General features: G+C 36.8%; 2 protein-coding genes across 2 annotated transcripts; one reads left to right on the plus strand and one right to left on the minus strand.

Annotated features, from left to right (window-relative positions):
• The first annotated feature begins 233 nt into the window (after window positions 1-233).
• Window positions 234-2,484, plus strand: LOC136206092 (superoxide dismutase [Cu-Zn] 2). The gene is made up of 7 exons (XM_065997014.1): window positions 234-435; window positions 523-624; window positions 882-977; window positions 1,071-1,102; window positions 1,368-1,443; window positions 1,972-2,025; window positions 2,149-2,484. The coding sequence occupies exons 1-7, from the start codon at window positions 339-341 to the stop codon at window positions 2,175-2,177; spliced, it is 486 nt and encodes a 161-aa protein (XP_065853086.1). The 5' UTR covers window positions 234-338; the 3' UTR covers window positions 2,178-2,484.
• A 510-nt stretch (window positions 2,485-2,994) lies between these two features.
• On the minus strand, window positions 2,995-7,064 carry LOC136206623 (eukaryotic translation initiation factor NCBP). Its single transcript, XM_065997762.1, has 6 exons — window positions 6,718-7,064; window positions 4,867-4,962; window positions 4,603-4,707; window positions 4,391-4,468; window positions 3,424-3,543; window positions 2,995-3,326 (listed from the first exon to the last, which is right to left on the minus strand). Exons 1-6 carry the CDS (start codon window positions 6,868-6,870, stop codon window positions 3,195-3,197), a joined length of 684 nt encoding a protein of 227 aa, XP_065853834.1. The 5' UTR covers window positions 6,871-7,064; the 3' UTR covers window positions 2,995-3,194.
• Window positions 7,065-19,088: the final 12,024 nt, after the last annotated feature.

Here is a 19,088-nt window from a genome sequence, read left to right on the forward strand (position 1 = left end):
GTAACGGGTAACGGGTACCCTGGGGTCTTCTCATACCCGTCCCATTACCCGTTAACGGGTAATGGTTTTGATCCCATACCCGTCCCATACCCTTTTATACAGGGTACGAGTAGTCCCATTAGGGTCGGGTAGTGCCGAGTACCCGCGGGTAGAGTACCCGTTGCCATCACGGAAGTATCCTTCTCTAACTTAGCCGTTTAAGGAAACGACATGAAGTTGAGAAATAGGGGAAAAGAACAGCGGGCGCTACCGATTTTCTCTTATTTGTAGATAGGCCAAGCTGAAACCGGAGAACACAATTCAGATAGAGGAGTATCGAGTAGAAGAGAAGATCAGAGATGGCTGAAACTGCAACAAGCACTGTGAAAGCGGTGGCTCTTATCACCGGCGACCCCAATATTAGAGGCTCAATTCAATTCGTCCAAAACCCCTATGGTCTCTTTCTCGTTTTCTCCATTTCTTTTTCCCTTTTTATGTGATTTGTGTTCTTTGTTGATAAACCTATCACCAATTCGTATACAGGGCCTACTCATGTGACAGGAAAGATAACCGGTCTATCTCCAGGCCTTCACGGCTTCCATATTCACGCTCTTGGTGACACCACCAATGGCTGCATTTCCACTGGTTGGTTTAATTGCTTTGTTCTGCACCATTTCGACTTTCTATATTGACTAATTAGGAAAGGGATTCCAAACTTTAACTGGAATTGTATATTTTTTTGGTAGATTTCCTTATTTATTTATCAATTTATGTGGCGTTCTTTATCAATTGTCTATTTGCTTCTAGGTTTAAGTTTCAACCAGTTTTAAGTAATGTTTGTTTACTGGCTGCAATTCTAAACTGTAGTAGTGTGTTTTTGAATTATCTTACTTCAACATTAGGACCTCATTTTAATCCACTAAAGAAGGACCATGGAGCTCCAACTGCTGAAGAACGACATGCTGGTGATTTGGGCAACATTTTTGCTGGCTCAGATGGTATATGCCGTTTTCTTTTATCTGTGTTCTCTTGCTGAGGTGGAGAACAATGACTTATGCTGATGATTCTAGTTTTTTTTTTTTATGTTGTAGGAATTGCTGAGATTTCAATTAGAGACATGCAGGTAAATAAAAATTAACTGCTTGGAGGAAGCCTTTTGTTGCACTTGCCTCTTGTGTTGTGGGCTAATATTTTTTTTTTTCTTCATGGTCTTTAATGATCCTTTTGCCTGATATATTTATGAAATTTAAATGATCAAATGCTATGTGAATTTGCAATAGGAAAATTCTTGCTGGCTTGTCCAGCCTGTTGATTTTGCCAATTTCTTTGTTTTGTAGAAGTTCTAAATTGGAAACTTTTATCTTAATCTGGTGAAGTTCTGCTTGTAGATTCCTCTTATTGGTCAACATTCCATATTGGGAAGAGCTGTTGTCGTGCATGCTGACCCTGATGATCTTGGAAAAGGTAATTTGTATTTTATTATAGAACATATGAATGTAGATTTGATTTATTATGAGATTCTGGTAAATTCGTTTTGAATCCCTCGTAACAAAAATAGTACGTATGTTTATGGTAGACAAAAAGATTAAGTGCTTTGTTGAGGATACATTAGCATAGCTACTTGAGAAGGGGCAATTGTTAATCATTTGATCTATATATACACAGAGAGGATGCATAAACTAAACCATTTGCGTGCCATTTGACCATGTGACTAGATATTACATGGTAGTTTTGGTGTTTGTGAACTAGTGAATTAGGTTAGATCTTTGGTAGACCTATTGACTATTTGGAGGCATTATTATAGATAAATAGATGGATGTGTTACTATATTGAAGACCATTTGCAGTGAATCTGAGGAGGTTGAGGTATTAATTTGGACTGAAGTTGCATTACTAAGTTATCCACATTGTGTCTAACATCGTATCTTTATTACACTATACATCTTTTCTCAATGGTTTTAGACAGTACATGATTATAAGTAGCGATGTGCAGGCGGGCATGAACTCAGTAAGACAACTGGGAATGCAGGCGCGAGAGTTGGTTGCGGTAATGTTCCTATTCTTCTAATTGGTGCTGCAAACTTCTTAGATAACTTAATACTGGGTTAAGTAAGAGATAAGGATTAAGCATGATCTATATAGTGACATTTCCAACATTGATCTTGCGCAGGTATTATTGGACTTCAATCATCTATTTAGAATTGAACATGTAACTTAAAAGGAAAAGAAAAAGAAAAAAGTTGTGAAGTTTGGCTGGGCGTATACAAGATGGATGGCTAAAGTTGGAGTCATCAGCAGTCAAATAATGAAGTCGGAGTATATAAATAACGTAAATGAGATCATGCAAATTGCCAATATAATTATTTATCTCCTAATCAAGTAGTGATATCTGATTTTTTTTATCAAAGTAATTTTTGAAATGTATACAAAACCATTAAGGTTTCTCTAGTTACTAATTCTTATTAGATTTAAATTAAAGGAAAAGTATAAAATAAACCTTGCGATTTGATCAATTTGCAAACATAATTTACGTGATATAAAAGTTGATAAACAGTATTTTGATGTTGGTTTCACTAGTAAAGACAGTTCAAACTGACTAACAGCGTTGGAAAAAATCAAAACGATAGTCAAAGAGGTATTTTTGTCTCTATATTTACTTTTTTTTTATCCAATCACTATTTTACTGAGTTATTTAATCTAATTTGACCATTAACTTCCATTAACCTCCTCTCATCCTCTCTCATCCTCCCAAGCATAAAGGCTAAGAGTCAATTGTATTGTTGTCTCAATGCTTTTCCAAACTTGGCATTTGCAACCCAGTTTTCCTCAAATATCTTGTTCAAAATCATCCTCCTTTTTTTTCCTAATGACCCCCCATTCAAATACCATAAAATGCCTCTTCCAATAACATCACAGCATTGGCCATGGCAGAATCCATGCCGGGTTTCTGGTACTGGAATGAGCAACTTTTCGAATTTAGACTAAAACCAGAGAGTAATATGCAGAAAGCTTAGCCTACAGAATTTCAACGCCTAATATGATATTTCATTAAAACCAACATCTTGTTTCAGACAATATCATCTTACTGCTAAACCCTACAGCAATTCAAAGACAACCACGCAGGTTAAGTTTCAAGTACAAAATAGATTGCTTTATCAATGAACTTTAAATATGGCCCTCAAATGGAGCCTCTGCAATTCAATTGCTCATCCAATTTCACCCTCTCAACCACGTATTTCTATACGATGAGTTGTCACGCAACGAAGCATCATGAGGCTTGTACTCCATAACATAGCCGTGAGGAAGCTTTAAGTGCCTTTTGATTGAATCCCTAAGAGCCATCACAGCCTAACCAAACAAAAACAATAATGAAAAGCCGGGTTGGACTGATGCACTACATTTTGAGAATATTTGCAGTCAAAGAGCAAAATTGCTAATTACTGACCTGATGATCAGATGCATTCCGATTCCAAACACTCACTATATCCTCGTTAAAGCGAACGCTTAGTACTGCACCACAGATGTTATCACCATATTCAAGCTGATCACCCACTAAAGCAAGCACCTATGTGTCAATTGTAAAGTAAATAATTAAATTCCAGTTCCAGGATATCCAAATTTATGGAAAAACAACCATTGTAACTATATCACACATTTCTGAACTTTTTAGAAGGGAAAAAGTTAAAATTTTGTCTTGTACTTGGCACAAATTGTCATTTTGATCCATACTTACTTGGCACAATTTGTTATTTTGACCCTTCTATTTCAATTTTGACATGCATGGCCTCATGTACTTTGATTTTCGCAAAATCTGACATTTAATTGACATTCTGAAGTAGTAGCATCATCATACAATTGGAGGATATGATTTGACTACGTGTCTTTTAACAATGCGTGTAATACATTCCTAAGAAACCATTAGTCAATTTTCAAATTTCGAAAGTCTTGTAGAAAAATGTATCTATAAAGTACATGGACCAAAAATGATAAATTAAACCAAGCATAGGAGCCAAATTTTAACTTTTGCCTTGTAATCAGTGAGCATGAAATGGGGGGATCAGAAAAGCAAATTACGCAATTAACTTATTCAATAAGTTCACAAATCCTCAAGACAACTTGATTGATTACTATCATCTAGTACGCTCTCTATCAAACAACCAATTTCAGACAGAAGCTAAATATTAAAGCGCACATAAAATAATTTCAATCACAAAAGACTTAATATTGCAGATATAGAGCATAAAAGAGTGGTACTCATACATGCAAATCAGGATCACAAAAATATGTGGGAGAGAATGCACACATGCATGTAGTGGTTGAGCAAAATTTACATGCCTTTGGTAGGAATCAATAAAACCACAGAAAGCAGGAAAGCTGCAGCATGCAAAGTTCATTTCAATATTTTCTCTTACCAGATCCTCCCAAAAGCGACCAGAGACAACCTTTTTGAATCTTATTATCCACTTGCCACCACTGGAATTAGCAGAATCCTGAAAAACAACAATGTAAACTTATTTATGTTCTACTTGCATTATATTGAAAACTTCCTTCCAACCAATTGTAAAATCATGTCTACAGTAAATGGTGATTAAAAGCCATCACAAGATTAAGTTTATCATATGACCTCCCAAAGTGGGCGAATTCCCTCCTTGAATAGATGTAGGTCGGTGGGACTGGGCAAAGAAGAAGGTCGAACCAAGTGGCAATAGCTGATCCAGAAGCCTTCAACCTAATATAAAAAAACATTACAGGTTCGATTAGAAAAGATAAACTAAGAAATGATAAGCACAAAACGAGAAAGAAAAATTCAGCCCCAAAAATTCATAGTAACTCAGCTCCTATGACAATAGAACTTACTGTTTCAAAAAAAAAAAGACATAGAACTTACCGTACTGAAATCCACAATTTTCTTTATATTGTCCTCATATGATGTTTGTGTTCGAACTCCTGGTGTTCGGCGAGTATACCAAAATACATATTTGTGCTGACATACACAAGTCCAAATTATCAGTATTATTCAAAATAAATACATACAAGAATCATAGATCGCACATGTAAGACAGATTAAATCAAACCACTGCTAACACAACAGTTATTACTGCGATGACAGGTTCTAGTGTACTTGAAGTTGTGTTGATCATAGACAAGTATAAGCCAAATAATCACTAGTATTCACTATATATATACATATGCATGTATATACATAAATCGTAAAACAGATAAATCAAACTCAATGCTAATACAACATTATCACTGCGGTGAAAAGCTCTAAACGTAGTGCAATTAACATCCTATCATCACAATTGGACAGCATGGCTTCTTTAGGCCAATCAAAGTAGTGATAAGTAACAACCCCTTCTTTATTTATCTTTCAAGGCTTGTATCCAATTAGAGAGCTAGATTAGTTCTTAAAGTGAGGCAATCTAAGAAGAGATGGACAAGAGTAAAAAGTAAATGGTTCTGCTAGTATGCTAATTCCCTTAATGATTTGATAACAAAATGCTTAAAGAAAATAATGGATGCAGCATTCTTCTATAGCTTATTGTTGAAAGTAAATCTATTCATCCCTAACTATATTTTTATATGTTTATTAATGACCTATGGAAGCAAAAGCAAACTATACTAACGTTCCACTTTTTTCTTTCATCAAGTTCCAAAAGCAATAACGCTTCATACTTAGATTTCAAATTTGAATTCCCATTAAGTGCTTTTTCAGTTAAAATTTTAGGCTTGCACTTAAAGGACCTAACTTGTGCAAATGAATGAACTATATAATTTCACACCTTCTGTTCTTTCATCGCGTTAAAAAGAAGAAAAATTGCAATTTATGCTCAGATTTCAAACTCAAAATTCCCTTTTAGTTTCCAGTTAGAGAATCACATTTTGAGGTTTGTGCTTTAGACACCTATGAAGTAGAACTACATCACAAGGTTGTTCTCCAAGTACCCATTTGGCAATTTTCCCTTGCGAGTCCAACTATTCACATCATCCTTTTGCGTCTGGTATAAACTGATTGTAATAGACATAAAAACACACAGCCCATAGAAACAAGCTTATAAATAAAATTGCTGAATCTAGTTATCGAATGAAGATAGAAATAAAAGGTCCTACTATCCTAGCAATTGCTAGGAGATTTTAAAATTTTGCCAAACTTTTCTTGCTCTCAAGTCTAAATGGTAGTGGATAGGACGGAGTGGAGGGAGAGAATTTGTGTCGCTGACACGACTTGATTTCACGGTTTTATATGATGGTTCATGTTAGCCGGCCCCGAATTGTTTCGGGACTAAGGCTTTGTTGTTGTTGTTTTCTCGCTCTCAAGTCTGAACTAAATAAATTGTGCATTTATTCTATGAACAAAATCTAACTGCTATAACTCTCTCTTCTGAGCCTGATTAGGTTACGAGAAAACTAAGCATCAAATCTAAAGGCTTATGCTATTCCAGATTTTTTAGGTCTCCATGTTTGAACCCCGATATTCTAAAGCCCAAATCAACCTACCCTGAAATCCTAGAGTTCACATACGAGTCCATTGAACTAGTTATGCCTGATATTTCTATTTTCTGTCTCCAAAGCCGAATAAAGAAGGATGATAAACAACCCTCAAACATCTATATGACCTATTGGTGTAAATGGATCCTAACAATTGCAAAAAAAAATCAAAGCGCCGCGATTAGCAGGGAGGAAAAATCCCTAGCATCGCAGAAAAAATAAAGTAGGCATACATAGAGGAAAATAGAACCTTGAGGGGATGCAAGCCAGCTTTGAGGTCGCGTGCTTGGCGGTCTTCGGCTTCTTTATCGATAATATCAGATGAGATTGCGTCCAGAACTGATAGAGTATTACTGTTGTTATTATTGTTGAGTTCTGTTTCCTTCTTCACATTGATCTCCATTTTCTTTCGATTTAAGTGTTCAAAGCCCAAAACGCTAAACCGTTAACCTTGTAGCTCTGTGTTCGGGCTTCTCTTATAGGTAAAATGAGGAAGATGGAAGAGGAAACGAAGGAGAAAGAAAATACGAGGATATCGAACACAGTTTTGTTTACTTTGGAAGGAGATTTTGCAGCTGTTTGGAAATAGAGATAGGCTAACCTCAATGCCTGTTAACGACTTGCTATAGATTCAGCTTAGGGCTGACTGAGTACCGTCCAATGCAATATAGAAAAACATTACTCCTTAAATATGGGCAACTAATAATATCATTCTTTCTTGGTCTTCTTTATTCAAGTTTTGAGGTTTTGCCTTTTAGTTCATCTTACTTTATTATTTATTTTACTTTTTAGTTATTAAATAATTTTTTTTTTTAGGATTTGGTGTTGATGTATCCGAAATATTGGTTTGTGTCTGATTTATTCAAAATGTTAGTCTTTACAGTCTAACCTATTATTTAGTTACATTTATCTTATGAACGTTTTGGATAGATCATAGGACACATGTCACCAAATAATAGCTAATGGAGATATGGGGTAGCAGGTGATCTCCGAAGCCCTTTACGTCCATGTGTTGGGAACGGTTCCTATGAACACTTCGACGGTCAAATCAGTAACTAAGAGAGAGAGAGAGTATTAAAGTAGAGAAAGGATGTTCGCATACCTATTTATTGGGTGTTGAGGGTCACTTTATAGAGTGTAGTTGTGACATAGTGGGTTGATGAGTCTTAGCCCATGTTCCATGGCTAAGTGTTTAGTGGGCCTTAGTTGTCTGGCTCATATTTCTTATTAAGTAGTCCCTCGACCGATTTAGGATGTTAAGTAGTCCGATGAACCATTTGATGTGAGTTGTCATTGTCTTTTTGAGGTATGTCGCTCGATGTTCCGTTACCTGGAACTTCGCGGTTGCCGACTTCAGGCTGTCGTTCATCGGTTGACCGAGTGCAGTTGCTTAATGGTTTGCGCCTATTGGCGTGCTTCGAGGATTGATATGTAGAATGAAAATGTGAATGTTGCTGTTAGGCAATGAAGTGCGGATGCTTCGTTTAGACGGTGTGATTCCGTTGGATGGAAGATAGTTGTAAGCCAGAGTAGTGCAAATGTCTCTTTTTTGGTAAGAGAGAGAAAAGCCATGATGATGTCATGCATCAGCTATTTAATGAGGCGTGACTAAAATTGTTATGCTATTATGCCAAATGTCTGATCATGTTTGGTGGTGAATTTCGAGGTGCCTCTTGGGATTCTTTTGGGTTATAAAAGCGTTTCCATTTTGCCCTTTGAAATTTTTCTACATCTAAATTCATCTTTCTTTGTTATTGGGCCGGATAAGAGACTTTTTCTTTGCTCCATACTCTGACGGTGGTTCCTTGGTGTTTCTCACATCGCTTTTGTAGCTCGTGCGAAATCCTTAAGGTTGGTGGGTTCTTCGTGAGCATATACTTTGTTTGGAGCCTGTTTTTGCCTTGGACGAGGCCAGTCTCTTTTCCCCTTGAAGTTTTGTTGGTCTTTTTCTTGCATGTTGCTCTTTGTCGAGGGTTTAATCGTGGTTGTTTTGTGGTTTTAGTATGTCGGGGCAAGTAGTGAAGACTCGTGTTGCTCCTAGTGACTTCACTTTGACTGACTCTAGGTGGAGTCGCCAGAGGAAGCGCAAAACTTCCGGCGAGAAAGCGAGTGGTGAGGGTAATTCTAAGCCGAAGAAACCTCGTGTGTGTAGCATTCCTATCATACGGTTGCCTTCATTGATTGCTAGGCCTGTCGGTGGTGTCAAGCCTATGACGTTAAAGGTGATTGTAAAAGTACACGCGTATCTAGTGAGCGATGAGGAGACTCTCCTGGGTTTGTACGAGAGAATGCGGAAGAAGGTATGGCCTCGCGGTCCTGGGGCGCCTGGCTCAGATGGTCTTCGGTATGATCATTCGATTAGACCGAAGAAACCCGAGTGTCTAAATTTGGAGAAGGCTTATTTTATCATTGTTCGGAAGGATTGGGGGTCACTATCGGTGATGTATCCGATAAGGGTGCCCTGTGAGATTAGTCATACAGAGAAGGAGGTTCGTGCGAATGATCCAATAGCTTTGAACAAAATGATCGTGTATGAAGAGCAGTTGGAGGCTAGGATGCGGTTGCCATTACTACCATTTTTTGTGGAAGTAATGTGTGAGTATAAATTATGTCCTGGATAGATTCATCCCAGATGTATCAGATAAGGGTGCCCTATGAGATTAGTCATACAGAGAAGGAGGTTCGTGCGAATGATCCAATAACTTTGAACAAAATGATCGTGTACAAAGAGCAGTTGGAGGCTAGGATGTGGTTGCCATTGCTACCGTTTTTTGTGGAAGTAATGTGTGAGTACAATTTATGTCCTGGATAGATTCATCCCAGTGGTTAGAGGATGATGGTCGGGTTCTACTCCTTATATCGTGCGGCCGGATATAGGGCGATGAGGCTTGTCTTCCGAAAATACTTCAAACCCACGAAGAGCTCACAATCACAGCACGTTAGCTGCTCTCATCCTAAATTCAACATTATCGCCAGTCTGTCAGATAAGCTGGCGAACTGGAAGCATCGTTTATTCCGAGTGACGCAAATGCGAGGCCTGTTCCCTTTGAGGGTAAGTTGGAACACGGATCCATTAGATTCATCGTTGTGGTTAATGGAAACTCAGCAAGCTGCGGAAGAACTATGTAGTTGACTTCAATAGAAACTCTACTTGAAAGGGCTTAGTTTTATTCGACTTTTACAACTCTAATCTGACTAGAGAAAGGCTAGAAGACCTACTAAATATTAGGGGACATCCTAGGGTTTACGTGGATTGTTTTATGCCTATAAATATAGAGTTTTTCATTGTAATTAATATTTTAGTTTAGTCTTAGCTTACTTTCAATTTAGTTTTCGTTATACTTTCATTTTTAGTTCATTTTATATTAGTTTACTTTAGTAATTTCGTTCTACATTCCAACAAGCTCAACATTTGTTTGTTCTTCATCTCTATTTCTCAATTTTAGTTATTCAATTCGAGTTTTTTCTTCACACTATTCTTCATCTTATATTCTTGAATTAATAACTCGACTTGATGAACATGAGTCTGACATCAGTCCATCTTACCATGTATTTGTGTTTTAGCTCAAACATGAGCTAAACCACTTTAGGCTAGGATGGCAGTGAATTGTGTTTGACAAGAATGGATCGTTAATAATGTTGGAAATTAGGCTAAGGTATAGCAGCGGAAATATAAAAAATTTAGCCTACTTCCTTTTAACCATAGGATCCGTTAATCGTTATTTCATATAAAGAGGAATAAGAAGAAATACCTTTTGAAGAACAATCTACCGTTGTTAATGAAGCGCCCACAATTCTTCTCCGAGTTCCCAAGCGAGAAGTAGAACACGGTGAGGTTAAGTTAGAATCAACCGTATAAGATGCAACCAAAATAGATTGCCTCTAATAAACCAACACAAGATCAAAGAAAAAGGAGATAGATGAAATTAATCGATCGATGGAAGCCGTATGAATTCTTATCCACGAACTAGGGGAGTCGAATTCTCTTTCTCTCTCTTACTTGCAAATTTCGAAAATCACAAAGGGGAGTTGTATATAGCTTAGTTGAAATTCATGTAGTAGGGGGTATATATAATCACTTGTATCTAAACCCTAGTTAGATAGGAATAGGTTACTTAATAGGAATTCAATTCGGAATAGGATTCCCAATTATTATCTCATTATATATCTAATATATCTAGGATAATAATAAATAACCTAATTGGATAATAATAGGAGTATATTAATCTAATTAAAACTCCTAACTTAATTATCTCTTAATTAATTTAATTCACAAACCTAATCAAATTAGGATTAATGGAATTAAAATAATTCATTATTTATTATATATAAATTTCGGCCCCCTCTATTTAAATGGGCCTTACTGGGCTCAATTGGGCTTCCATCAATTAATAACATCCATCTCTCTTTTGGTTCCAAGTCTTATGTGTGATCCATTAGGTTCTTACTACTTCTGGCCGTATGCAACTATTAAATTAATTTCTTCAAGAATTATATTTAATCTTTGCATAACGGAATGATGTACTAAGTATGTTATTGGCAAGTCTGTAATCATTCCCCCAGAGTCCGTTAAGAAGACAGGTTGATTCTGTCGTTAACCTTTCCGTATTAGTTACAGTATAATTCGATCTTTTATCAACTACATCCTTGAACTGAATCTTATGACTATGGGTGATGTCAAGTCACATATAGCGAGATGTTCGTTTTACTTGTATAGGCCGAGTCAACTCAAATAGATAGGTTAAGTGAAATCTGTATTTGTTACTCTTAAGCTATCACCTTGCAAGGATTTAGAGTCGAGTCTTCCCCAACCGATCCTTGGATGTATCTCCCATTAATCGGGAGTGATAAATGCTCAGTCCAATGTATAACTACCCTGATATTACCTCCTGTGACACCCAACCTTTGCCGTTCACACCCCAGAGTCATCTCTGTTAAGGATCGTGGGACAGCAGGATCAAAGTCTCACATTCAGTAATTCAGGATGACCAATTAACATTCCTTTGAGTCTGAGGATTAGTTATACCTATTAATACCAATGAGATGAACAGGTGACAAGGATGAATCTACCCATCCTGTTATCTCAAATCGGATCTCCAATCCTAATGAACGATGTTTCATCGGATCTATGTAACTGTCCAGATATCTGTATATATGAAGCTTGTGAGATCAGCTTTCTGTCGGACAGAAGACATTGTTACATACAAGTCTCAACAGTGATATATCAATCCTAAACATATCACTTGACTTGGGGTGGTTTTAAGTTTATTAGTTTATTATAAAGTTTTGTCTCACTTCATGCTTGTATGAACACTTTATAATCACTTTAAACAAACTTACGGATTTCCTTTTATTAGACTTTATTTAGTGCTTAAAAGGGATTGCCTTTATATAGTTATAAAACATACATCTCATTAAAACAAATTATATAAAGAACAATTCATTTACATTAAGTTTGTATCCTAGAACAATTGTCTATAGGACACAAAACCCCAATATACTCCCACTTGGACTAAAGCCAATTGTTTCTAAAACTTATCCCAGTAGAAGTTAAATGACGATCATGTACTTTCTGGGTTAAAGGCTTTGTCAACGGATCTGCAACGTTGTCCTCTGTAGGTACTCTTTCTATTCTCACATCTCCTCTAGCCACAATCTCTCTTATGATGTGGTATCGCTTTAGGTAGTGCTTGGATGCATTATGAGACCGTGGTTCCTTTGCTTGCGCAATGGCTCCATTGTTATCACAGTACAGAGTAATGGGATTGACAATGTCAGGCACCACACCTAGTTCTGTAATGAACTTTCTAATCCAAATTGCTTCCTTTGCTGCTTCCGCAGCAGCGATGTACTCTGACTCGGTCGTAGAGAAAGCTACGCTTCCCTGCTTGGAACTCTTCCAACTGACCGCGCCCCCATTCAAGATAAACAGGTATCCTGATTGGGATTTAAAATCATTCTCATCTGTGAGATGACTAGCGTTTGAAAATCCTTCAATTTACAGATCTCCTTCTCCGTACACTAGGAACATATCTTTAGTCCTTCTCAAGTACTTAAGAATGTTCTTGACGGCAATCCAATGCTCTTCTCCCGGATTCCCTTGGTAACGACTCGTTACAAATAACGCGAACGCTACGTCAGGTCTAGTGCATAGCATAGCATACATAATCGAACCGATCACGCTGGCGTACGGGACTACAGCCATGCGTCATTTGTCATCATCAGTTTTAGGACATTGATGATTGTTTAACTTTACTCCATGTAGCATGGGTAAGTTACCTCGTTTCGATTCAAGCATGCTAAACCGATTTAGCACCTTTTCAATGTATGTAGCCTGCGAAAGACCAAGCAGTCTTCTCGATCTATCTCTATAGATCTTTATACCAAGTATATAAGCTGCTTCACCAAGGTCTTTCATTGAGAAGTTACTGGATAACCATACTTTTACCGACTGTAGTAGAGCAATGTCATTTCCCATTAACAGTATATCGTCCACATATAGTATGAGAAATGCTATAGAGCTCCCACTTGCTTTCTTGTAAATGCAAGCTTCTTCGCAATTTTGTTCGAAACCAAATTGTTTTATGGTTTCGTCAAAACGCTTATTCCAGCTTCTAGATGCTTGTTTGAGTCCATAAATGGATCTCTGAAGTTTGCAAACTTTATTTGCATCCTTCGATATGAAACCTTCAGGCTGCATCATGTATACATCCTCAAGCAGGTTTCCATTTAGGAAAGCTGTTTTCACATCCATTTGCCAAATCTCATAATCGTAGTGAGCGGCAATAGCAAGCATGATTCTAATTGATTTGGACATAGCAACAGGAGAGAAGGTTTCGTCATAATCAACACCTTGCTTCTGACGATATCCTTTCGCTACCAACCTAGCCTTGTAGGTGCTAACCTTTCCATCCATGTCAGTCTTCTTTTTGAAGATCCACCTGCACCCAATGGGAATTATCCCTTCGGGTGGATCAACCAAAGTCCACACTTGGTTAGTATACATGGAATCCATTTCAGAATCCATGGCCTCAAGCCATGCTTTAGAATCTGGACTAGTAAGAACCTCTTCGTAGTTTTCGGGTTCGTCGTCTAACACGGGAACCTCATTATCATCTCCCACTAGAAAACCATATCTAACTGGGAGTTCACGAACTCTTCGTGATCTACGAATAGGTGCCACTAGAGTCTCATCTAATGGGACTACTTCGGGTACCTCAACCGCTTCTGTTGTTTCAGTCAGTGTTTCTTCTTCTTGAACTTCGTCGAGTTCAATCACGCTTCCCTTTTGTGTTTCTTCGAGAAACTCTTTCTCTAAGAAGGTTGCGTGCTTGGATACTATTACTTTCTGATCATCTGGATGATAGAAGTAATACCCTACGGTTTTCCTGGGATATCCAATGAAGAAACATTTATCAGATTTAGAATCTAATTTGTCGGACGCAATACGTTTGACATATGCTGAACAACCCCATACTCTCATAAACGAGAACACGGGTTTCCTACCAATGAACAATTCATATGGTGTGGAACTAGCGGATTTAGTTGGTATTCGGTTCAGGGTGAAGAGGGCAGTTTCTAGGGCATAGCCCCAGAACGTCTTTGGAAGCAAGGCCATGCTCATCATGGATCGTACCATATCTAATAGGGTATGGTTTCTCCTCTCGGATACACCATTGTGAGCATATCCCACATTCAGTTAGATAATTCAGAAAATCATCAGAAAGATATTCGCCACCTCGATCGGATCAAAGTGTCTTTATTTTCTTTTTTAATTGATTTTCTACTTCATTCTTGAAGCATTTGAACTTGTCAAAAGCTTCTGATTTGAGCCTCATCAAGTAGATGTAACCATATCGAGTATGGTCATCTATGAAGCTAATGAAGTATCTGAATCCTCCTCTTGCTTGGACTGACATAGGACCGCATACATCTGAATGAATAAGTCCTAGAGTGTCTGATACACGCTCACCTTTATTGCTAAAGGGTGTCTTTGTCATTTTACCTTTTAAACACGATTCGCATGTTTCCAATGATTCGGAATCGATTGGATCTATAAGCCCATCTGAATGTAGCTTTTAGCATGCGTCTCTTGTTTATATGACAATCCCACAAGCAAGTTGAATTATCTAGCTTATGTCTTTTGGTATCAATTGCGAAAACAGAAATCTAACACATAAATCCCATTTTGTGATATTCCTGAAAAATAGAAAATCCCATCTCTATAAAAATCGCAATGTTTGTTCTTTATCGAAATATAGAACATACCAGATGTTGGAGTACCGGCTTTTCCCTTCTCGAGGGTAGCTAGGTACACCAAACAGTTTCTTTTCCAATGCCTTTCTTCACCATAAAAGTGGCACACTCCTTTGGGCTTCTTCACTTCCTTTCCCTTAACTTTAGTGGGCATGGCTCCCTTACCTTTCTTGGGATATTTAGGATTGGGAGAATTCCCTTTCCTCTTCTTTGATCCCTCTATGACAATAGCCGGTATTGCCTTGTCTTTCTTCATATTGGGCTCAACCGACTTGAGCATATTTGCACGCTCTTCAAGAGAGGTTTGCAAGTCATTCATCTGATAGTTCATGATGAACTGTGAATAACTCTCTGGGAGGGATTGAAGAATCAAGTCTATACTTAATTCGTTGTCCAGCACAAATCCAATACTAGAAAGTTTGGTAATATAGCCAATCATCTTGACACAATGTGTCATGATTGATGTGCCCTCTTGCATCCTGCAACGATATAGCAACTTGGATATCTCGTAGCGTTCACACCTGGTCTGTTTCCCAAACAGTTCCTTTAGGTGCATGATGATGGAACATGCATAGTTGCCTTTGTAATTCCGATGTCATCGATGCAAGTATGATGCATCCGGCATGATCGTCATCAGCCTTGTGCTTCTGGTAAGCATCGATTTCCTCGATGGGAGCATCATCCTCAGGGATAGGGGGTATCAATGTATCAAGTACATACCCTATTTTATCGAACTTCCAAACGATTTTGAGGTTACGAAACCAGTCGGTGAAGTTTGAACTATTCAACTTGTTATCGGTAAGTATATTTTGCAGATTGGTGTTAGTCATTATTTTAAGAGTGTTTAATTAAACTTGAAAGTGAGAAAGAGTAAACGTATGTCATTCATTTGCTTTAAAGTATAACAATCTAAAATTATAGGCCTTTTAATTTATTTCAGATTGCTCCCACTATTTTGCCAAATTAATAGCCCTCCATATTAATTCGAAGAATTTCACAAATCCTTTAGTGAGCTAGGATCCTAACTCCTGAGATTTCGCCTTGAGTTTGCTCAACAAGCTAGTCTCATTTGTTAGGTAGATTCATGTAATCAATCACATCTTGAATGTGACTCCTAGGTTATTGGGTTACTAACCACATTAGTAACTAATATGCTATTCACATTAATCCCAACCATATTGCCCATTAGTTTATGACAACATGAGTTTGCTCATCCAATTATCATAATCTAATTTAAGTATTACCCCATATTCATGAAAGAATGATTTTCGATCATTCATGTGTTACCATAAGACCCCGAGCTTGAGTTTGCTCAACAACCCAAAGGCCCCCAGTACTGCCGGCTGAATTATAATATTAGGGAGGGGCAACCAATTTTAATAACTTGCTTATTTACTTAACTTTTTAACGAGGGATTTTATTTAAGTCTCATAATCTAACTTAGTCTTGATTTGCTTTAGCATACATCAGACACATACATTCACATACATTGGCGTTATGGACATATCATCTAAATTATTCCGTCGAGCCAGAGACGGAATAAAAGGGCAAACCTAAGGAAATACTAACTATTACATATTTCTCTTTAGGTCCTCCGTCTTCTCCATAGCGCCTTGAAATTACATATTAATTTCTATACTACTATAAGAAAACTTCAATTGTATTGAAGGGAATCAGATGAGATGAGAAATTACAATAGATAGTAGAAAGGCAAGACGCGCAGGCCCTATTTCAAAAAATACCAAAAGACTAAAAGAGGGTCCAAATATGTCCATAACTCCAAACATGCATAGACTCAATTAAATAAATTTAATTGGTTGATTACATAACCGTCTTATGTAATATTTAGGTTAATCACATTAACTCGTCAAATTAACTTTTATCCAATTTTACTTCTAATCGTTTTGTATCTTTATATTAATTCTTAGATTAATATAACCATATAAAACGTCGATTATGCATGTCCCAATTATTTTGATTTCAATTCATTTAACACTTTGATTTACAACTTGGTAAAAACAAACTTTAAACGAATTTTCATTCGTTAATCAAAACAGAAAACTATTAATTTCCGAAACATATATTTATATATACAAGTTATATTCAAGCCGATTTTAACGATTAAGATCAAGTGGGATTCGGGCTGGGGGCCCGAAGCCGGGCTGCTGCCGTTTGGCAGCAGCCCCGCGGCCGCGCGACGGCGGCTGGTCACGCCGTGAGGCGCGACCCGAGCCGCTGTCGTATTTTTTTTAAAACATATATATATGTATATATATATCAGATTTTAAAACGGTTTTAAAAACGATTTTCAGAAATAGGAAAAACTACAATAGATTCTGTTTTATCTTTTAGAATTAATAAAACTAATTTTATTAACCTAACTATAAAACTAATAGATTTTGTTATAATGATTATCAACCGAAATAATTAGGAACATACGCATAATCTATTTTAATTAACAATTAATTAAAATTTATTTATCTTTAGAATTAATTAATCAAACAATTTGTTAATTAATCCTAACCATAAATATTTATTCAATCCTATTGAAAACTTCTAAATTTTCATATATGAAATAACGAATTTAACGGTGGCTCTGATACCACCGTTGGAAATTAGGCTAAGGTATAGCAGCGGAAATATAAAAATTTTAGCCTACTTCCTTTTAACCATAGGATCCGTTAATCGTTATTTCATATAAAGAGGAATAAGAAGAAATACCTTTTGAAGAACAATCTACCGTTGTTAATGAAGCGCCCACAATTCTTCTCCGAGTTCCCAAGCACGAAGTAGAACACGGTGAGGTTAAGTTAGAATCAACTGTATGAGATGCAACCAAAATAGATTGCCTATAATAAACCAACACAAGATCAAAGAAAAAGGAGATAGATGAAATTAATCGATCGATGGAAGCCGTATGAATTCTTATCCACGAACTAGGAGAGTCGAATTCTCTTTCTCTCTCTTACTTGCAAATTTCGAAAATCACAAAGGGGAGTTGTATATGGCTTAGTCGAAATTCATGTAGTAGGGGGGTATATATAATCACTTGTATCTAAACCCTAGTTAGATAGGAATAGGTTACTTAATAGGAATTCAATTCGGAATAGGATTCCCAATTATTATCTCATTATATATCTAATATATATAGGATAATAATAAATAACCTAATTGGATAATAATAGGAGTATATTAATCTAATTAAAACTCCTAACTTAATTATCTCTTAATTAATTTAATTCACAAACCTAATCAAATTAGGATTAATGGAATTAAAATAATTCCTTATTTATTATATATCAATTGGGCTTCTATCAATTAATTAACATCTATCTCTCTTTTAGGTTCCAAGTCTTATGTGTGATCCATTAGGTTCTTATTGCTTCTACCCGTATGCAACGTTATTAAATTAATTTTTCAAAGAATTATATTTAATCTTTTCATAACGGAATGATGTACAGAGTATGTGACTAGCAAGTCCGTAATTATTCCCCCATAGCTATAAGAAGACAGGTTGATTCTGTCGTTAACCTTTCCGTATTAGTTACAGTATAATTCGATCCTTTATCAACTACATCCTTGAACTGAATCTTATGACTGTGGGTGATGTCAAGTCACATATAGCGAGACGTTCGTTTTACTTGTATAGGCCGAGTCAACTCAAATATATAGGTTAAGTGAAATATGTATTTCTTACTCTTAAGCTATCACCTTGCAAGGATTTAGAGTCGAGTCTTCCACGAGCAATCCTTGGATGTATCTCCCATTAATCGGGAGTGATAAATGCTCAATCCAATGTATAACTACCCTGATATTACCTCCTGTGACACCCAACCTTTGCCGTTCACACCCTAGAGTCATCTCTGTTAAGGATCGTGGGACAGCAGGATCAAAGTCTCACATTCAGTAATTCAGGATGACCAATTAACATTCCTTTGAGTCTGAGGATTAGTTAAACCTATTAATACCAATGAGATGAACAGGTGACAAGGATGAATCTACCCATCCTGTTATCTCAAATCGGATCCCCAATCCTAATGAACGACGTTTCATCGGATCTATGTAACTGTCCAGATATCTGTATATATGAAGCTTGTGAGATCAGCTTTCTATCAGACAGAAGACATTGTTACATACAAGTCTCAACAGTGATATATCAATCCTAAACATATCACTTGACTTGGGGTGGTTTTAAGTTTATTAGTTTATTATAAAGTTTTGTCTCACTTCATGCTTGTATGAACACTTTATAATCACTTTAAACAAACTCACGGATTTCCTTTTATTAGACTTTATTTAGTGCTTAAAATGGATTGCCTTTATATAGTTATAAAACATATATCTCATTAAAACAAATTATATAAA

Source organism: Euphorbia lathyris, chromosome 9, assembly GCF_963576675.1.
Source record: "Euphorbia lathyris chromosome 9, ddEupLath1.1, whole genome shotgun sequence".
NCBI classification, from domain to species: Eukaryota; Viridiplantae; Streptophyta; class Magnoliopsida; order Malpighiales; family Euphorbiaceae; genus Euphorbia; species Euphorbia lathyris.